General features: G+C 40.6%; 1 protein-coding gene across 1 annotated transcript in view; it reads right to left on the bottom strand.

Moving 5' to 3' along the window:
• The window catches only part of NALCN (sodium leak channel, non-selective), a 288,158-nt gene that overhangs the window by 62,129 nt on the left and 203,114 nt on the right, over positions 1-22,915 (bottom strand). The window contains exons 15-16 of the mRNA XM_081302231.1: positions 15,353-15,489; positions 14,129-14,270 (exon numbers count right to left, since the gene is read on the bottom strand). Of these exons, the coding sequence (XP_081158357.1) occupies positions 14,129-14,270; positions 15,353-15,489 (279 nt within the window). The remainder of the gene's footprint in view (positions 1-14,128; positions 14,271-15,352; positions 15,490-22,915) is intronic.

The following is a 22,915-nucleotide window of genomic DNA, read 5'->3' as shown; positions in this document are numbered from 1 at the left end:
ACTGGACAATTAGTACAGTGGAAAAGATGAGAGGAGCTTTGCACTTTGGCTGGGGGACAACAAGTGTCTGACAGAGTTAGCAATGACTTTACTGAAGAAGTGGGAACGGACCTCGAATAACTTCTACAGGCACAGATGGCAGTGGTTAAATTCATAAATGTATGTACCAGGCAAATTAATTTGGTGCACATTCTCTATGTGAGTGTTATGGTAGGTGGGCTTTTAAGCAAAGTGAGTAGGGAAAACACTATTAGGCATACTGTGTTTCCAGTAAATTTGAGGGAAAAGCAGAAAACAAGAAAACTCTGCATTTACCTAAAACAGACCATCTGGTTTCTTTACCACAAGCACCATTTAAGTTGAGACACAAAGCCACCAAGGCCTAATCCTCAAAACAGCCTATAAACAAATGCAATGACATCCAGCCAATACGTCCATGTAGCCATGGCTGGGAAAGAGCCAGGATCCAAACTGGCCTTTTCAAACACAACTGAGAGCCTAAGTAATACCACAATTTACCACACAATTTTCATTGCTTCCTAGCAGATCTGTAATGAAGAGCAGGCTCATTGAACACATTGGTGATTTCTCCCTTACATGTCTAGGCAGCAAAAGTGTTTTGTTATTTATTTATTTTTTAATCATGAAAACTGAATCGGTTTCCTTATTCACTAGAACCCCTAGGAGAATAAAGTAATGTGCAGACAAGGAGACAAGAGTGGATGCCATTTATTTAGGAGTTATATTTGCACAGTAGCATGTAAAAGGCTATTCACAGTGATGTGTCATTCATCTTGTCCCCTCTTCTCAAGGGGGGACTTTGGGCACTGATTTACTTTCTCCCTGAGCTGTTTGGACATTTCCTAAGGATTACTGCTCACAGTGGCTTCTGGAGACCCAAGACAGCTGTAAGGCCCCCTCCTGGTGGAGCCTCTGCTCTGGTGACACCTACAAACCCACTCAATGAGGAGACAGGTCCCCTACTGAGGCCCTGTGACAGGCAGCCTTAGGAGAGGATTGAAGATCCCACCGTTCTTCATTCATCCTCAAGGTCAAGGACAGGCCTAGGTCTCTTCCTGCCTGAACCTACTGACCTAACTACAGGTAGAGTAGCTGATGCTGAAACCATGCTCTTCACATGGGGAAGAACCTTTGGGATAATATCCAGTACAGTGCTTTCTAAATGATTCCTGCACCACATAAAATTACTAAAAGGCCTCACATCCACTTTATCCTAAATTCGAGCTGATTAAAACAAAATACAGTATTAGTGTGTACAAGGGAGTGCTTGAGAACTGCTTTTATAACTGATGGCAGAGGTAGTAGAAACAGAAAACCTTCAGGTTCAACTTTGGAATGTACCTGAAGGAAGAAAGAAGAGTGGTGTATATTGTGCTTGACAGACATATATTTGATACACTAGGTATGTATTTACATAGATAGATGTTTTAACAGCCCTTTTTTTTTTGGTGAATGAGGCCTATAGTGATTATCTCATTATCCCTTCAGTTTTTCTTGGTGTTATGAAGTTTTGGGTGTATCTTTTAGCAAAGGACATTCTCAGATTCTGCTTGTTACAAGGAACTCAGGGCTACACTGCTCTCCAGTGCCCTCTTCTGGCCCTAAGAGATACTGACAGCCATATGCAGATGCATACTCACAGCATTAAACAGATTCATTTCACAAAGGAAAAAAGCAATTTTAGATCTGAAATTGTAAATTGCAGCTAAAAAGAATCAGTAATTGCTCATTTTGCATCTAAATATATCAGAGATGTAGGAGTAAAAAGAATGGGATGGATGACACATACTGTTTTCATTGAGAATGACAAAAAATTAGTTTTAAAAGACCTTTTTAATATAGATTTTATTTTTATTTTATACATTATTTTATAGATTTTATGTAGATTTTATGTTTTAGGTTTACAAACCTAAAACATTCAACTCGCCAAAAGAACAATTCCTTGACTGAATTAATGATCAAAACTAATAAATTAAATTTAAGTTCAGATAATTCACAGATGATGTTTTTAAAGTCTGAAACTTTTAATTATAAACATGTTCTCAGAACTATGCACTTTAACCCAGAACTCAAGATCCAGGAAGTTCAACTCCATGTGCAGAGAGTTATTTGTGACTGATTAATCCTGACCGAAGGACTCACTGATGGTTGGCTCTGGTGATCTTTAAATAATGACTGTTAAATCAAAGAACCTGGGAATTTCATCTGTAGCTTCCAGAACTGGATTTTCCCCAGTACATAATCTAATATGGCTGAATGCACTCCTGTCCTCTGCATTTTCCACAAATTGCCATTGGATCCAGAGGTTGGCAGGGCCTTAGGCAGAGTCTGTTTTCTCACCAGGAGGCCTGCTGTCTGGGCATCTCTCTTCCTGACATTAATAGAACACTGCCTGGTTCCATCAATTCCTTCAGTCTGCAAAGCCGTCGTTTCATTTTCATTTATTAGTTGGATGTTTTCTTTTAGTGATGTACTTTCTTTCCTGTAGAGTTTGGCTACCAAGTGGTACATTTCCGATGGGAAAGGCAAGATAAATGCTTGACTCTTGACCTTCACATTAGTTTTAATGTAGTTAATTGGTTGTCCGCTTAAGTTAGCTAATTACTGTTTTTAGAATACTATGAACTCCAAGTTTAAACTCATGTGACCGACTTCAGTCCATTGCAATTGCTGTTCTTATCATAGGTCCAATCATCTCAAGTGCTCACTGGAAGCCTTTTCAAGCGGGCCCAGGGCTTCTTGTGACATGACCTAGTAGTTGTTGGTGAAGTTTCCCTGATGTCAGGTGTGGCAAGATGCCCCAAGGTCACATGCATGCTTTCTAATCCAAATCAGTGATTTTCTCCAAGAAGTCCTGGTTTATTTATTGGAAAATGGTTTTGCAAAAGCATCATCTAGATCCAACAGTGCTCATTTCTACTGATTTGGTCCCCATTTCCAGGACTTTGTCCAAACAGATTCTGATAGTTTCAGTTTAAATTTAAGACATGGGGACCTTCCCCTAGGCTTTCCTACATGACATCTATGCCACTTTCTCTTCCCACATCTCCACTCTTGATTATCAAGGACACAAGGGATGATAGAATTAGATTATTTCTTAATAACTTATGGATTTTTATTTCACATTTCACAGGCAATAGTCTGGGAACAATGACACCTGACACAATCAAGAGTGACCGCTGAAGTGTTTGTGAACGTTCTTCCCATTCTCCTCGTCGGTACCTCTGTGCTACTCCACATGGTGACAGCGAGCAGCTGACAGATGTACTTTCAGCTCAGTGCTCCTGTGGTCTCAGCTCTTACATAAGACACCGCCCACCCCCCTCATGTCATCATCTGAGTCACTTCTGGAGTTCTCTGGGCTGTCTGACGCATGTGTCCTAGCGCCTCCCAGGAGGGGCTCAAGGGAACAGCCTTCCTTCCATACCACATCGTTTCCATAGTGACATCGTGATCACAGCTCAGTCCTTTGAAATTGGAAACTCAGTTTCCCTGGATGTAAAAAGCCTAGCTCACGTACGGCTCCCCTGGGAATCCTGTGTAGATTACTTAAGTTTGTTCTGATATAAAGCATTGCTATTGGGAAGTCTGATGTTAATCCAATGATCTCTCCTTGTTGTTTGGGGCCAGATATCAAAATAATTTTTTAAACTGTAAAGTCTTGGAGGTCGTGTGGGGCATGTCTTGCCCTTGGGGTCCTCAGGCTCGTGGGGAGCACCTTTGACACAAAGGTTCAGGTCTGTTTTATTTCACAAAGGTTCAGGTCTTTTTTATTTCTGTTTTATTGCTCTCGTGCTGTGGTGTCCCTTGGGGCCTCTTGGATAGAAATGGTGGCCCCATATGACTTTCTTTGTTTTGTCATTTTCTTGCAAACTATTTTCACCTGTTTCTTCATTTCTTTTTAACTTTTTACAGAAATTTCTTCTTTCTATTTCTCTAAGCGCATCATCTTCGGTACCTAGTCCCTTTATATTTCTCCGTTATTTTTATTTATCATTTCTTCCTACATTCAGCACTTCATTTTCTGAGTTTTTCCAAACCTTCTCCAGGTTGTCTTTTCAACCTTATGCAGTTCTTAATGTCTTTTAACTCATTTTGGAACAGAATGCTACAGGTTGAGCTGTTTACGGGCACGTCTTTATGGTGTGCTTGGTGGTTTTTTTTTCCTTATAATAACTTTTATAGGGAACTTGACTTTGATATTTTTCTTGCTCATTTCTGTGCACAGTCAGGTTTCCCACACAGTTCTGTATTTCTCCTCCAACCCAGGGCTTCCTCTGCTGTTGGTTTAGCACAGTGTTCCAAGTCCAGTATGGCAGCTTTTTTTCTCTAGGAAATCCTGACTCTATTCCCCAATCCCTCCACCTGCCCGCCCTCCATTTTATCAGGACCTACTATTTTCCTCACACTCTGGCCCTGACCTGTTCTATTCTGATTTCACTCCTGGATGTTGTTCTCCCCAGTACACTAAGAAGCTGTGCTGTTTTTCATAAGCACTGGATGCTCTGTATCTAACCTGGGTTTCCTCCCAGGGGACCCCAATGCCATGCAGATCATTGGTTAGTGGTCTGTTTGCATCTGTTTTTTATATGGGGTCAGTGGATGACCTAGTTCTGTAGCAACTGCTATCAATGGGTTTAGGTTTTATCACCTAGGAATTGTGTCTGTTCATGTGGAGATTCAAGGAGATTCAAAACCTGAGCTAACCCTCTGTCATTCCAGAAGATACTCTGCTTTCTTCATCTTGAATTTCGATGTAGTTTATCACTTTTATTTTTATTTTCAAAGGAAATTCTAGTTTGTTGATATTGTTTATTTCTTCTTTCCTTCTCATTTGATTAATACCTACTTTTTGTTATTTATTCCCTTCTGCAATCTTAGTGGGGTTTTTTGGTGATATTTTAATTAATTATTGAGTTGAATGCCTTTATTCCCTTACTAGATGTGCATTCAAATCTATAATATTCTCTCTACAAATACCATTAGCTACTTCCCATAAGTTGGACATACATTAAGTTCATTACTTTCCAATTGTAGATATTTTTCTTTTTTCATTGCTTTTTCTTCTTTATGGATTATTTGAAATAATTTTTCAACTTCCAAATGTGTGGGTGTTTTGGGGGGGTGTTATCTTCTTGTCACTGGGTTTCTAATTTCATTACATTTTGGTCAAATGATGTCTGCTCTAAGATCTTGATTTGGTGTATGTCTAGGATTCCTTCCCACTACAGTAAATAGTTAAGTTGTATAGATTATCTGTTTTTGCTTTATTTTATTGGTACATTGATTGAACTCAGGGGTACTCGACCACTGAGCTACATCCCCAGACCTATTTTGTATTTTATTTAGAGACAGGGTCTCACTGAGTTGCTTAGCACCTCACTGTTGCTGAGGCTGGCTTTGAACTAGCAATCCTACTGCCTCAGCCTCCAGAGCCGCTGGGATTACAGGTGTGCACCATTGCGCCTGGCTAGATTATCTGCTCTTGAATTAGAACACTATTCTCCAGTGATACAACAAATAACTAGACAACCATTACATATGTATTTCAAAAGCCTCTTCATTATTATTTTTATTGGTTCCTTTATCTGTGCTGAGATGTTAATCTACATAATTTAACTTAATCTTCAAATTAATCTATATAGGTAAGAATTTTTATCTCTTTTCTACAAATAAAAATCTGAGAGTCATAAACATTGGTGTCTCAGGTCTTGTGTGATAAAATTGCAACATTATTAGTATGATCCTGCATGGCACAACTTCAGGGTACAAAGCTTTGCATTGCATCATGACGTCTGTGTAAAATGTCACTAGGCTTCATAGCATTAAAACATTTCTCTAAACTACGCTATAACAAAATATTGCCTGCTCAACTTGAAATATTTGGTCTACGCATATTAAAAACTTTTTACTTAGCCCAAATCCTAACTGGAAATCTAAATTAACCAATGTTTGCTTTTGTTCTACAGATATATAATTGATTATCAGAATAATAACCCTGAGGCACCAAAAGAGGTCTATAAATGTTTTAGCCCATCACGGACAGCATGGTTATATCATAGTACTTATATTTTCCATTACTGATTCCTTAAAATCAGTGATCCAGCACAACTTTTAATCAATCAGAATATTAATTCAAGTAATTCAGCCACCTGTGAGTAGCCATGACCTTCCAGGGAATGTTGGATTGCTCTGGGATCCTGCAAGGCTTAGACTCAGAGAACCATGACTTCTCCCCAGCTACCATCTGCAGGACGAAGCCATGAAAGAGAACAACACAAGCACTAAGTGTCTTGATTTTAAGTGTTAATAATATATTTCTGTTTCTAACAGGGAAAAAGTTTGAGTGACTCTATTTTTCTTTTCTCACTTTGGAAATATTAACAGATTCATAATAAATGGTAACAGGGTTATAAGAAAATATGCCCATGAAGCACAGAACCATGGTCCAATGAATAGGGGCTGCTGACGACGACCACTTCTGCTGGGAAGGTGTAGTGTGATTATTCTAACGAGCTGCTCTATTGAGTAAGTCTCCCACAGGAAACACAGTAATTGGAAAGAAGCAATTACTTAAAATTACATAGGCTGAAGGTGGCCCTGCATTTCACTCTACTTGAATTTTCATGCACCTATGCACTGAAAATTAATATCAAAGTGCATATGACAGACCATGTATATAGCAAGAGGTTTCTATAAAACAAACTTTTTATGGAACTGACATTATGCTTGGAAAGAAAGAATTTTAAAAGGTGATTAACGTAGGTGGCACCATGATTAAAACAGTCCTATTACAATGTATATAAAGGTGAATTCCATTATAATGTCATGTTAGGAAGCTTTGAAATGTGTCTAAGACGTGAATTTTGCGAAAAGGCACTTTAAATAATGGGTCAAGATTTTTGATCTTAACTTATTTCAAAATTATAAATTCTGAGCCCTGCAAAACACCAAGTATAAGAGTTAAAACATTCATGCACACACAGCACACATACCGCCCCCCAAAACTTCATTCTGAACCCTACAAAAACACCAAGAGTCAAAATATGTGCGCGCGCGCACACACACACACATCCTAAAACTTCCTTCTTCCTCTGGGCCCTAGGATACCAGCACAAGTTGATTTCTCCTCTGTAAGAAGCATCCCTTCACCTTCCCAAGGAGGCCACCAGATAGACAGTTCCCAATAAAGACGGTACCTTCCTTGTCTAGCTTATGTTCCTCCATTGTCTAGGTGCTTCAAATATATTTTAAAAAATGAATCAAGTTCATAACTAAAAGGCGACTTTTAATGTTTACTCCCTTTTCTGTTTTGCTTTTTTTTTGTAAAAAAAATACTTAATCCTAAAATATCAAATGTGAATGAGGTACAAATTCTGAGGGAGTAATGCTTATTTTGAATTGAGTCAACTCACTTTATACATAGAAAAATCTTCTAAAACTGAAGACTAAACAACTGAAACTCACTTGACATAATTTTTTTTTTTTTGGCTCTTGAATTTTATAACAGTGCTTTAGTCTGGGTCTCTGTGGAGTGGGTCCAATCTCCCACGACTTCCATACCAACCAGAGTGGTATAATGGTAACTGCAGTACAAGGGGAAGGCAAGCAGCGCCTTGGGTGGCTGAAGAAGTCTGAGGTATGTCCAATACATGGTGTTTATGATAAGAACCAAGGGTGTATGCTGGGTAGGTTTTAATTACAGAAGTAGAATACAAAGTGATTTCTGATCATAGCTTATGTAAACATAAAGACAAAGATTCAAAACCTGCAGAGATCAAAAGGATGTGTGGATTTATTATTCTGGAGAGAATGTCAGAGGCTTTTAATGATGCAGCTGTTTGTGATTTTAAAATCGTGACACTTGGTGATGCAAGGAAGCAGACTTCAAATTCTAATTCTGGTTCAGTTGCATTTGAACTTAGGGTACAAATAACAAGAACGTTGCCATCAGCAACAGTTATAACACACCAAGGTTGGCCTGGCACTTAATGAAAAGTACCTACAGGAAAAACCATATTTGGAAGAGAATAAAGTTTAAAAAGAAGAATAAATTTATATTTCAGAGATTCATGTAGTGACTTTATCTGGATACCTGTCTTTGAGATAGTATTGCAAATTCTTAAAAGTCTTCCACCTTGGCTATAAGAAGATTCTTAATTCTAGCCTGATATTCCTTTCACCCTCAAAGAACACACACCTAAGGAATGGACACAGGTGACATAATTCCAAACTAAAAATGATTTCACAACTCAATGTTCTACAAAAAAATAATAATACATAAATAAATAAAAAGAAAGAAAAGAAAAAAAAATCACAGATAGGGAATTCCTGTTCTCATTCATTGAAGGTAGAAAAATATTTTTTTTCACCCTGAACATAGCACACTGTTTGCATGTAATGGTCTCCTCAAAACAGAGTTTTTAGTAAGACTGTGAACTTGAATAGCCATATCTTTAAGCTCAATAATTTACTGCAAAGATCAATAAAAGAGGAAAAAATGCTTTAATTTTATCCCATGTTTATCTGCATTTCCTCTTCATTATTGTGACTAAGAGGGAAGTCAATTATCTACTAAAGCAGTTTGAAGCTAAAGGGAGGAGTATGAGGCCTTCCTATTTGGTGTCTTTCCCCTGGGACCACACTGCCTTGTGTCTTTGAGATACAGCACAGGGTTATGTGGTAGCATTACATAATCCCCTCCACTCCTGGAGATATATCTTGATTGGTCCTGAAGAGCTTCTAAGCTATTATTTTAGAAAATTCTTTCAGAAGAGCAAAAGCCCTAAAGAATAAAACAGGCTTCTCTCTCTCTCTCTCTCTCTTAATAAGTGTTCATTCTGGAAATTATAGATCAGGATGAGTAACTTGCTATGTGCTGGAACAAACCATCAAACACTCTATAATAACTTAGAAAATTACAAACATATTGTATGGCAATGACTGAGGCTTTGTAAAGAGTCAATCTTACAAAACAATTTAACTTACTTCTTGAGAGTCCAAGACACTGGGTAGGCAATGGGGGTAGCAACTGAGATATCACCAAAAACAAAACTCAACCATCAGACCATGACAAATTGATATATTGTGCTCAACTAACCTGTTACATCTTAAGGTTAAATTTAAGTCATTTGTCCTGATGGATCCATGTGAGTCTGTTTGCTGAACCTGACATCAGGGTTGGGATACTAATGGTAGCCTTTCCTATCTACTTTGAGAGGCCCGTGGCATGCTGTGCCAAGTAAGTGCTGGCATTTAACTTATGTTGTCTTGTTTAATTCTCCTAAGAAACCTTGAAAATAAGAATCATCCCTACAGATGAGACCAGGAACCTGCAACAGTTAGCCACTGCTTGGTTTCGACTTCTCCCAACAGCTGCACCAAGCTCATCTCGCCTTTCCATGGGGTCTCCCTGCCTCCATCTCATATCTTCAGTCTTCTTCCTCCTGAGGGGAGGGATAGGGGGGCTGTCCCACGTTCTGCAACACCTTTTGCTTTCATTGGTTTGACTCTCAGGTTCTAAAAGACGTGGTCCACATCTTACTCATTGAAGAATTCCCCAGGCTCAGAAGATTGGCAGGTGAGTAGCGAGCAATCCATACATGTGGTTTGTTGTATGAATGAATGAATGTGGAAGACAAATGGAAATGAAAAGGGGAGAGCAAAACATTGTGATTAGCTTATGATTTTCCCCTTTATGTATATGTGTTAGCTGTTCATTTCAAAGTCACATTAAGGAACTTAGCAGAGAGAGGCAGACAACAGGTGGGCAGATGCTGCCCTACTATGAGAGAAGTCTTCACTCTCCTTATCATATGGGCTCTCTTGCCTTGCCAAAAAGTGGGAGGCAGGGGATAGCCCTCATGCCCCCATCTTTCTCGTGCGGATGTGGCTCACTATGTTTCCAGGCCATCGCAGGTTCTGACCCAGGAAGTGGCACTAGGAGCACAGGCCAGAGAATCCTGGACTCAACCGCAGGGGTGGCTGTGATCTCCAGGGTGCCAGAAAGCCAACTGATTAGCAAGCACTCTGCTTCCAGAACCTCTGATTCGATGACAATAATATGAAGAGTGAGTGTTGCCTGATTTCTTTCTACTTGGAAGCTGGAAAACTCTTCTCAGGATATGGAGGCTTAGCCTTTGGTCAGGAAGTGGAGGGAAGATACTCACCTGTTTTTGCCTTCCGGACCTCGGCAGGTCCAACCATCACTTAAGCATTCTACATTTTTGTAGGCTTGTTGTTTACCGGGAGAAGGACAGGTGTTTTAAACTATGTGATAAAAGGGATCACAACAGGGCTATTTTTAAAACCAGGGTTTCTGCAGAATGAGGTTGCCATGGGAATCTTTTATCACTGCTCAAACCAGGCAGGGTAAGTAATTACTTGGAGAAAATCACCCCTAATGTGTGTTTTGCGTTTTCCTCGATGCTTAATCCAACTCCACTGCCCTTTTGTGATCGTCAGTTGTAGATTTACTTTTTTTCCCTCTTCACTAGTGATCTTCAGGTTCTTGGACTTACTGTTTCTCCTGACAAGAGAGAGGTAGCTCTCCCTGGTGTGGAGGAAGTCGGAAGCTCCTCCTTACAGGTAACCTTCAAGGAAAAACTTTTATTGTATTGTTCCTTTGTTCATGTGGTGAGAAGCATGATAAGCTGGCCTCTTCATTCTCTTGTTCTTAACATTCACAGAGGAAAAACAGCCTCAATTTGTGCAGGGTGTGGACAGTTTTTTTTTTTTTTTCACATAGAGTGAAGGGTCTGGCTCACCATCTCACACTGACCAGCATTTCCAAGGGCTACTGGGATTTGAACAGAAATTTCCTAGTGGTTGCTGAAAAGTGCTGTTTAGGGGAAGCTACGAGTTGTATGGTCCATGTTCAGGGTTTTGGGCCTGTGTTTTGCTCTTTTGTTTCTTGGTGGCTTTGGGATTTCTTAATAAAAATGAAAAAGAATTGCCATAGTTAAAACACAAGCCCCAGGTTGCTTTCTCTGATTTCTGTTTCTGTTCAGTTCTTATCATTGAAATCCATCTGCAAGGGGCCCCACTTCAAACTTCCCCAACCAATGAGTCTCAACAGAGATGAGCCATCCTGGGTGAGGAAGGCCAGCAACCTGCCTGTCTGCCTTCTGGTCACCTAGGTCAAGTCAAGGCTTAAAGAAGGGACAGGTGGCAACCTGGGTAAGGCTCCCACTGCTCCTGCCACAGGGAACTCTGCCGCCTAGACTCAGAAAGGGCAGGTTGTCTGCATCTCCCTTTCCAAACTGGAGCATTTACCCAGACAAGGAATACCATAAGCCATGAGCTGCATGATCCAGCTGGACTTTACCAACATTTGGGTCACCTAGGCATAGACGAGATGAAGGGCAATGTGACTGTCACAATAGTCTATGTTTAAGACAATGTGGGTTATGCCAACTGTCTTTATAGGGAACTGTCTGCAGTCTTCAGAAACTTCCTAGTCTCTTTATTAAATACTAAATTGGAAAACACCTTCGAAGCAGTGTCTCTGCTAACTCATTGTATTTCAGGAGATTATGGGATAGACTCAAGTATAAGATTACAGAATAAAACTCTAATTGTTACCCTATTTTCTGTTGGTTACAAATAACTCTTAAATGAGAAGATTTTTTAAAAGCCACAAAAATGAACAGGCATTAAAAAAATTAGAAATGGCATTTAAGCTCTTTGACCCTAAACCAACAAGAAAACATATAGAGAGGGATGTGGGGGCACAAAGGAACATCTCCCCAGGCTCCCTCCCTACTAAGAACTTTTTAATTTTTTTCCTCATCAAATAAAAATCATTCTATCCAAGAAATGTGAGAGACATCATGCTTCCTTTTAGAATGAAAATAAGTTTTCATGGACTGACAGTTCAATTTTATGTTTCCTGTGGGATATTATTCCTAGTAATTTAAAAAGCAGGTGGTGGCTTTGTGACTCTGGGCAGGCATATCAGGTCTTGGTCCTCTTCCTGGACACAGGCAGGTACAACCCAAGGCCAGCCTGGGTGTTATTCCACCTCTGGATTGTAATGTACCCTGGAAACCAAACCAAACCACCACAAACTGATCTGCTCTCTAGCACATGAAAGTCAATTTCAGACAGATTGTCGGAACCAAGCCACTGTCTGCCACTTGTTGATCCATGGACGTGAATTTTGGCTTCTGTGCCCTGCTTACAATGCTGAGTGAATTTGAACTGTGAAGGGCAGTGACAAATTTAATTTTTTTTTTAAAAGCAAACTAAAAACCTGTAAGGGGGCTGGGGATGTGGCTCAAGTGGTAACATGCTCGCCTGGCATGCACAGGGCACTGGGTTCTATCCTCAGCACCACATAAAAATAAAATAAAGATGTTGTGTTCACTGAAAACTGAAAAATAAATATTAAAAAAAAACCCTCTCTCTCTCCTCTCTCTCTCTCTCTCTTAAAAAAAACAAAACAAAAAACCTGTAAAGAGAGTTAACAGCAATACCCACCTATTTCATGATCTTTCACTGAAAGTTAAAAGCAATGTGGCACTTCAGCTGAGATAAATTAGTGGCCAGGAAGACCAAACAGAAAAAATATCTCCAAGTACAGGACAAAACTGGAGAGAGGACAGTCCTCCAGGAGAAAAGGCAGCCCTAACCTGGAAAAGGAATGCTGGGCAAAGAGCAGATAGCATTGCCCTGAGTTCATACAGCCTGCCAACTGAAGCGACCCCCATGCTGGTCACTTCTGATGGCAAAAGACATACAGGTGTCTCTTGGAAAAGTTTCTGAATTCCAGGAATGCTTAGAACATCTTAGAAACTTCTCCAAAGAAAGTGGCAAACAAACCTAACTACTTTCAAATAAAAGAAGAAAGACATTGGCAATGGATCTGTCTTCTATAATTTGGAGCTGTTTAGGTAGATGGGTAACATCTGTAGCTGACTAAGAGAAAATAAATAAATGGAAAGAAGGCAGCCCCTCATATTAATCCAGGACCAATCTACAGTGGAGAAGGTAGCAACCAGGGAGAAGTCTGGGGAGAATGTGGTGCTTCTTTGGTGGAGGAAATGGGGCCAAGGAAGAGGTGAGGCCAAGGGCCAGGGCACCCCAAATAGCTCCTCCCTGTGGTGCTGGGGAACCGAGAGGAAGAAGATCCCGAGCAGGAAGGAAGTGGCGTCTCTTTTTCACCACAGAACGGTAAGATTTAATAATAAGCAAGAGACAGAGGTGGGAAGGCTTTAAGGGAATACAATGAGCTAGGAATTCCAAAGTGAAGTACTTGCAAGTGAATTAGATGCTTTTGTGAGCTCTAATGTCTCATCGCTTATGAACTCTCTCATTGTTCCTTTATCTTCTGGCTAATCATACTCTGAACCTATTCAGAATAGGTGATTAAACCATTACTGTAATATATACACATACATGCGTACATACACATAAGCATGTCCACGTGTGGGTGTATATGAGTTCACCTGTTGCACCCGAACGACACACTGGATGTCTTACATCATTTTTAAAAGCAAAGGAATGGGAAATTACACTTCTTCAAAAATTATGAGCTAAATTTGTCTTATGTGCATGTGGTTCCCTACTGACACTTTACTGTGGAATTTGAGAAAAAAAAATTCTATTTTTCAAATGATAAAGAAATAGGTAAATCAGAAAATGAATAAGATAACTCACACAGATAATTCCTGCTGCATAGTGAGCACTCAACAAGTGGTAATAAAATAAGTCCATTTTGGTGGATTTTAAGGGTAGGTGCTCTGGTTCTGCCCCCTGATCAGATAAATGTACAAAGCACGGTCACTTGTACATGGCAACACACAGGGTACCGCTGAACCTGGACTGTGCCTTGCGGGTGGAAGCCCTCCATTCTGTCCACTAGGAATGGGAGGCAATGAGGGATTCAAAGTCACCAGGCTGCCATGTGCACAGCTCCAAGGCCGGCTTAGGGAAATGCAAAATTTAAACTCATAAAAAGTTAAAAGGCTTAATGATTTCTTCTCCAAATAGTTTCTTCATTATTCTCTTGCCACACTGGCGTCCAGAAACCTAAACAGTTATGTGGTTCTTTTCTCTAACATATATATGCTTTAAAAAGTTGGGTCATTTGAGACAGCAGTCTTACTTTTTGATCAATGTACTTGTTGTCTTCAATGGCTGACCGTTTGGAGTGATCACAGGATGAAGAAGAGGCCGAGGGGAGGATTCTGAAGAGACAGCAAGTATCCTGTTGCTGGCGATCAATAAACTGCTTCATAAAACTTTCCCTTTGCAAATGAAGTACACACACATCAAGCATTATTAATGAAATGGAGCAGGTGATGGCATTTTGCAATGGGCTAGAGAAAGCAGTGACAAAAGATCATAGAAAACAATACATGTCACACAGAGAGTGGTTTTAGATTTAATTACCAAAAACATTTAATTGAGAGAAAGCCTCCTCACCGACTCCTGTTTTAAAAAATAACGTCCCTGAAACAACTTTAGAGCAAGGATATTCAGTAATTGATGGCATTTTTTGAATCCTATTATGGTAATAAGATACTTTATCTTTCCTCTAAGACTTGAAAGAATTAATTCATCTCTCCAAACTTCCATTCATCATAAAAAGCCTTGAAAGATAATTTTACATTTAGAGACTCAAAAGAAACAGACTTCCTCTGATCTCTAAAACATGGTAAAAAAAAATTCAAGTAACATCTCTCCAAGTAATAAAATTCAATTAATTAATTTTGTTTATATTTTTAGTTGGAAATGCCAATATGGTGACGTGCCACATAAAGACACTTTGGTTAACAATGGTTTGTGTATTGGGTGGTTCCCTGGGACTGTGTGGCCTAGTGATACCACAGTCCTCTCAGTTTGCATAAATGTACTTTAGGGTGTTCACCCAATGAGGAAAACCAGAGCACATCCCTGTCACTAAGCCATGCACAACTATGGTTTTCTGATTAAGTTTAAAAATATGGCTCCATATCCAGCCTCAGACTCTTTGCCCCTTCCACTGGGTGCTTTTCTCCTATGTGCTGAGGGTCCCAGGCTGGCCTTCGCCTGCCATCTCTGTGACACTGAGTACCTGTGCCATGTACCTGGACGCCAGGTCCCTGAGGAGCCGTCTCGAGAGAAGCAGGGGTGGCCTGGTGGCCTGGCTCCTGCAGCACAGAGTGCCTCGTCTCTGAATAGGCTGCTTTTTCACAGGGATCAAGGGCTTTAAAACTGAGGCAGAATGGAAATTTAGAGAGAGGAAAAAATCCACCCACGTGTGTGTTTGAATGAAGAGCCGGATCTGATCTAAGATCAACCTGTTACTGTGTAGTCAAGATATACAATTAAAGAAATACTTGAATACCTGATTTTAGGAACTGTAAAATCTGAAGGAAGTTTTGAGATTTTCACCATTTGCGGTCTGTTTGGAAACTTTTCAAAGATTCGCAGGCGCAAAGGGAGCTTTTCTTTGGTGTCTGCATTTGCTTCACTTTGTTTTAACTAAAAAAAATAGAAAGAAGAAAAAAGGGGGGAACCTATAGAACTGTTATAGAAAATCCGTTTTAGAATTGAGGGGACAATGAGTAATTACAAAAATGAACCAGAAGGTGGCAGCAAAAGCCCACCAAGCATAACCTCTCCTCAGCCACCTACACTATTGCCATAGATGGTTTTTTATGTGTGTTGAAACTTTTCAGTTCTGGGGAAACAAACAAAATTTTACAAATGATAAAAATAAACAAAAAAGGTAGAACAGAACTTTGTTATTCTATTCCCAAATATAAACCTCCTTTCATTCCATATAGTCCATAAAACTTTCCACTTATCCCTCACGTACTTAAACAACAAAATTTGACTGATCCATATTCAGGCTAGAATTAGAAATTGAAAGAATAAAAAGATGACAATGTGAGTTACAGAATCATGCTGAGTGGTGATATTTGAAAAGTGAAAATGTCAAGAAAATTGGTCATGCAATCTAGCAGATTTAAAAGTTCAACATAAAAATAACACACTGACCAATAAAACAAAAGTATTCTCTGTTTGGTTGTAAAGATGCTTGGGAATGACTGACTTTAAATTATCTTTGTGAAAAATGGAAAGCAAATGACATTCCCTTATCTAGCTATTCATCTGCTTATGATATATTTAAATTTCTACAAATTGCTTTTGGGGGCAGCTGAGGCTTAACCTCACCAGCAGGTGCTGATGCTGGACTAAGGAGAAATTAAGAGGATCCATTTCAGCTGATGGAATTCATTCTGCACTTTCTTTTCCACCTTCCATGCTGACTTGTCTTGGGGGTCCTCTTTGCTTCTCTTTCCTCCTTTCGTGACACCTCTCCGTAAACGGGAACTTATTGTCATGGTTGCCTGTCCCTGCCCTGGCTTTCCAACCTGCACCTTGTAACACTGGGCCCCTTCAGAGAGCATATTTAATTCAGACAGTCCTTTCTGGAAGGGCTGGGGAGACATCTAAAGCCATCCGCCTGTTACTTCAAAATTGCCATCTGTCTCAGGTTGAGGGAAGATTAGCAGGAAAAGTCTGGAGCTCTGGTAACAGGAAGAGAGGGGGCAACTCTTCCCTCTAACCTGCAGCACATGGAGATGCAAACAGGCCAGAGGGAACAGGGGTGCTGCATTTTGAGGGGAGAGCCCAACGCTAATATGATTGATGTCTCTGCTGTCCGTCTGGCTGTGGCTTCATGGAGAGATTGCATGTTCTGATTCCTGGTTTTCCCCTCTGTTGCAGATACTGCTCTTCCGTCTTTGTTTCGCATAACATCCCCGTTTAATCTCAGCCATTGTTGCTCCTATTTAGTTTGGCGGGCAGCCTTTGCTTCTCTGTCTTACATGGTCATCTCAGTTAGGGGAGGGGCCATGGCTGCTGGCTACTTCCCTCCCTCCCTAGGAGAAGCCTCAGCATGGCCGTGTGCACAGAGGGTGTGTTCTGACGATCTGATGGTCACAATGATGATGGCCAACACTCAGCTCCCAGAGGCACAGGCAAGAACCACGAGCATCTCCATGAGATGGGGACAATTTGAAAAATGATAAAAATGAAGAGACTTGTTGTGAGAAAGAGACTTGTTTTCTATAAGGTCATTGACACAACTGGTAAGATATATTTGTCAGTGGTAAGGAGACCACATGGAAAAAGAGAGAGGCGCTAACAAATTAAGGCAGACCACACAGGAGTTCTGTCAGGCCAAAGACAGGCTGATGCCACCCAGCAGAAATGAGGGGTTTTTGCTGATTCGTGCACCTGCTGACTTTGTGTTGGTATGTTGATGCTGTCGAGCTAAGTCCTGTCCCAGCGGCAGGTCCTGGGCTAAGTTCTAGGGGGTGTTAAAGTAAATGTCACTGCACCTGCCTTGGCCCAGCCCACTTGATAACCACGTAGATGGCTCTATCACAGATGATGACAATGAGGTGTAATGGCTTCCTGGTGGGGATGTTAACAGAGCACAGGGTAGGAAGCAAAGGGAAAAGCAAGAAGAAAACTGAAGACGTTCCTTTGACCTAGATTTCTTGGGCAGCAGAATGGCTACATGTGATTATGCTATCATCAAGGGGCCTCAAGTGTACCAGGACTGACTTGCATATTTTATGAGTGTTCAGTCTCTTCAAAGAGGTATGAGGACAAATGGTGCATGAGTTGGGACCCATTGTCGAAATGAAAACACCGAGCTCTTCCCTAAAAATCTCAGCCTGTGCACTACTTCCACCTCCACCAGCACCTGCCTGGCCACAGATACCACCTGGCCCCTGTACTCCCCATTAAGGCCCCCTCTGTGTTGGCTGTTTCTAGTCTGTTCTCCATTCTGTGGTTTTAGAAAGCTTCTCAATTTTCATCTTAAAACATTCTGATGGCATCACACTGCTCTTCAAACACCTAACTCTTTTACTCTAGGCTCTGAGGTCTGCTTCGGCTCCTTCACACCTGTGCAGCCTCAGCTTAACCTATGTTCCAACCACATCTTGCAGGTCCCTCAGAGGTGTGTGGACCTTTGCACCTGCCATGCCCTCTGCTGAGCTCCTCTTCCACACCCTCTCTCTTAAATTTCATTAACTTTGACTTGTTTTCCAGTTCCCCTCACAGTTCTTAGAGAATTTTCCTCCAACCAACAAAGTCTTCCTCTTACAAGTCCATAACATGTTAAACTGAACCACATAAAATTGCTGAGCCCAGGATTGCTGTAACCAGTTACCATGAGCTAGTACCTTAAAGCAAGAGATGCTGCCAACTCTCAGTATTCTGGGGCTACAAGTCGGAGACCAAGCTTTCTCCAGGGCCCTGCTCCCACCCACAGGAGGCTCAGGGAAGAGCCTGCCTTGCCTATTCCAGCGTCTGGTGATTTCCAGCAGTCCTCAGCATTCCTGGGCTTGTGGCGCATCACCCCGGTACTGGTCTAGTCTACATCCTTCTTCCTGTATGTCTGTCTCCGTATCTGTGTCTGCCTTTCCTTTCTCTGCAAAGGATGCCAAACATGGGACCCAGGGCCCTAATCCAGAGTGATTAACGCAACAGATACCTCTGCAAAGGCCAATCGTGCAAGTAAGCTTCTCATCCAGAGGCTCTAGTTAGATTCATTTCCATTCCATTGTGTGACCACACGAACAATGTAACTCTTTTACCCATGATTGTGAACTCTTGAGAGGACTGGGACCACGTGAGGTCCTCATTATTCCACATCCAGTGCCCGGAACAGCAGTTGTCACAAAATAAGCTACGCAAATTGTCACTGATTAAATAATTGTACTAACTAGTGGCAGAACTAACTCTAGAGCCTTCAGTTGGGAAACAAAAGAAAGGCTTTAAGGCACATCCCAAAGGGTGGAGGGAGAAGCACATGATATCTATTAAGTGACTGAATAAATGTGTCGCTGTGGATACTTGTGCCCTGCATTCATGGAATGGAAAATTTTGATTTTTGCAGCATTTAATCTGAACTGATGTTTGTCATTGACAAGCTGATGAATGTTTAGACCAAGTTCAGATTTATACAATTTTAATAAGGGATGTATTGGGGAAATGTCAAGTTATATTTAATCAAATATTCTAGAATATACTGTTTAACATATGTAAACTACCAGTATTAAAAGATAATCTTTCATGTTTTCAAAATGGATCTCATCTCATCCTAATTTTCATTAGAGATATTTATACTCCTTAGAGCCTGGAAACACTTTAGGGGCAATATTCCATTTTTAAATTTACTTCCATATCACCTCTAGAGAGCAGAAATGGAATAAGTGTTTGGAAATGAAGTAGAGCTCGGTGCGAGTTGGCCCCTTCACTGTAACCCTACAAAGAGCAAATAAGCAGCTCTTCTGCATGACTCAGAAGCTCCTTCAAGTTGTGCAAACTCTCTCTCTTCTTGACTACTGTCTAACTGGCTCCACAAATGTGCAGAAGGGCCAGTCAGAAGAGGGCAAGGTGAGGGCTGCTTGACTGGCAGACGCACTGGCCCTCCCTACAGGGCAGTGGATTGCACACGGGCCTCTTCCTGAGTGCCAGTGCACACACCATGCTTTCTTTCTTCTGTTTTTAACAGATAAGCAGCATCAACTAAGATAAATACACACACACACACACACACACACACACACACACACCCTGGGCCCCTAGGTGCTGGAATAGCATGCATACCTGTGCCACAGCTGGGCCCTTGTATGCCCACCCACCACAGTGCCATTTGTAAGAGTCCCAACTGCCAACCATTCAAATGCCTATGGGGATAGATGGAAAAATAAATCGTGGTTGATTTAAACATTTTGAGGGAGCTGTATAGCAACACAAGAATATGGGTGAACTGCCTAGCATAAGGCTGGTGAAGGTGGGTAGACGCAGAAAAGGGCACACTGAACGACTCCACTGAGATCAGTTCAAAGAGCAGCACGCACCCATCTGTGCTGCACAGGGTCAGCGGAGGGGCTGTCCTGGTGGGGGGAGATTGCTGGCTGAGAGGGTGCTGGGGTTGGGGCCGCTGAGGCATGGCGGGCATTTCTTTATTTGTTTTTTAAAAAGTCAGCAAAATGCCTCTTTCTAGGTGAATATTCTAGTTCAGCACAAAGTTAGGAAAAGGGGGCACAGGATGCAGTTGAGCAAAACCCTCTGATTCACACTTCACTGCTGTCCTTCACTGCCACCTAGACCACTTCTCCCTTCCAGGTCCCTGAACTTGACCAAGACAGAGACAAAAAAGGAGGGGCAGCAAGATGGGATCGGGGGTCATCCGGACACACAGAAGCATTTCGCAGTACTCTGAGGCCACTCAAGAGTTTCTTCAAAATGTAATACAATGATATTCTACTTTATATCCAAATTATTTCTCCTTCTTGCTTACATGCAGATTCTCCATGATTCAATCCACTTTGATGCAAATGAGCAGATAATACCAATATCAGAACTGGATACGAATCTAAAATCATTATACTCTCCCACCACAAGTAGACCTTTTAACATAATTATAATTGTAAATGTGCATTAAAAAATTCAAAGATCATGATTCCTGAAGGAAAGGAACTCAACACATAGAATGCTAAGATTTAAATCTTTATGTTGAAAAAAAATGAATTAAAGAAAAGTACAAAAGGAGAAGTTTATAGTGGCTTCAACTGAGCAGGAGGTCTGATTGTACCCTATAGATCAGATGATAGCTTTGTAACAGACTCACATGGTTAGAAAAAAAGGCACAGTAAAAAAATTACAATCAAAGAAACAGATTTCAAACCTCGAACTTTAAAAAAAAATATAAGCTCAGTGCTGTTGTATGGCTCAGCATCTGTCTTGAGGAGATATCATTTCCTATACTTCTCAAGAGAGTCGGGAGTAATTGCTGTGCATGACACATACCCTGTTCTGCCTCTTCGCTTAAATCTTCCCCATTTCAGCCTGTGCTTTCTCTGTTAGGATATTCAAACATTATTCACTTTCACTTCCTTTTTCAATGCTGCAACAAAAACCGAATTGAAGGATTACATTAAAAAATATTAATATAATTGTTTTCGTGTGAATTCCTAAAAGACAACAATATAAAAAGCATCTTGTGAAAGATTCCCCTTTTCAAATCAAGTCCATGCTAGTTGGAGAAATGTGAATAGATACGTGGGTGGACATAAGTGAAGAGCAGTTTTTGGCTTCAGGATATGAAAAATGATGTTCCGTCAGGGAAAATGAGCTTCTTTCTCCTTCTTTTGTTATTTGTGAGTAAATTAAGGCTGAATTTTCTTTACTTCTTTACACAATGGTGTCTGCTGGTTTTTCTGGACCTATTCATGACATAGCAATTCAGAATATAGAGTCTTCCTGAAACATAGACTATTGTTTTTCAAAGGAGTTTTTTGAAAGCAATTTCTTTATGTGATTTTACAATCCAAATTACGTGGCTTCTGGGTTAAAACAGATGGACAATCTGGAGAAATGATTAAACGGTGGTTTCTAATAATATCCCTGTGTTATTATAAACTCTTGGTATAAAAAATAAAGAATATCCTCACTAGCCTGTTAAATCTAATAAGTAGTTTCTTAAAGGGGAAGATTTTTTATTTATTTATTTTTTGCTGAAGGCACAGGGCAGTCAGCTCTCACGATCGCATATTAAGACAGCAATGCTGTACACTTTCAAAAATGTCTCCTTTAAAAAATAAATTTTTTAGCTAATTTTTTTTAGTTAATTTTCCCCCCTTGTACAAAAATCTTTAATACATCTAGTCCTCCCAAGGTCAAGCTGGGGTTTTAATTACTTTGGCGCATCTACTAAAGCCATCGATGTAATTGGAAGGCTCATTTCTTGGTTGGCCTCTGGGTCATAGCAGCTACATTTTGTATGACAGCTGGCACCCCAAAATGTTCAAAGTCATTTTAGAACATTAGCTGATGGACTGCTCGTGGCGCTTTCTTTTGTACATCTCTCCATGGGTCTGTTACTTCTCCATGTAGCCGGGCCCTGTGAGTAGGGAGGGGAGCTGGGTGCTGGGGACAAGCTGCAGAGCTGTGCTGGGTGGTGGGAGCCCGGCAGAGAGCTTAGGAAGGGCTGCTGCAATGACACTACCTCATGACACCCCTCAAAAAGTGCACGGAATGCCTTCTCCCATGTTCTGAACACTGAATGTAAGATCTTTCCAGCTTTGAATGTTCTTCCGAAGGTTACTCTGGGCAACAATGTAAATAACATCAGCAACAACACTAAGCTAGCAGGCAACTCTGACCACTGGTATGAGGAAACGGCCTATTAAAACCAGAATGCCTAATTATATCGAATGGAAACATTTTATTATTTTTTAAAATCCCATTAATGGAATGAATTATTTTTTAGAGATAGTAATGATGACTAAAGATTGCTTTTGTACATTTCTTCTAGATCCCAAACACCTCTATTTTACATTACATCTCTCTCTTGCGTTATTCAACTGAGACAGTTGTTTCCATTTGGGATTTTACAGAGTCATAGAAATATGCTCATTATGATAAAAAAATGCATTTTTTTTGCTCCACTTCAGATGCAATTATACCAGAGCTTCATGAAGACTAGCTACTTGGTTCATGTTATGAGATGAATATTCAGTAATAGGGGAAAAGCCCATATCAAAAGCAATTCAGGGTGTGTGTGTATGTGTGTGTGTGTGTGTGTACCCACTTACACCATTGTCTTTTCTGATTTAGAAAACACAGGCAATAGCATAATCTAAGGGAAAACAGTAAAATAAGACCACTTGGATTTAAGTTTTGTTTAGGCTTTATAGTCTCTTAAGCACTTTGGATTTCAGTGTTCTCAAATGACAAATGAGGATTTTTACTCTTATGTATAAAGGCCAGATTTATAAGTGAGAGAGCATATTGCCTGCGACTTGAATTACTCCACGGAAATGTGCTGTATCAATTAAAGCTCTCACTGGGCCACAGTAAGGCCAGCTCTGCAGCA

This window comes from Spermophilus citellus (assembly GCF_964194105.1).
Source record: "Spermophilus citellus genome assembly, chromosome: 1".
In the NCBI taxonomy this organism is placed as follows: Eukaryota; Metazoa; Chordata; class Mammalia; order Rodentia; family Sciuridae; genus Spermophilus; species Spermophilus citellus.
Note: the sequence above shows the minus strand (reverse complement) of the source record. Positions and strands in the feature narration are given on the sequence as shown.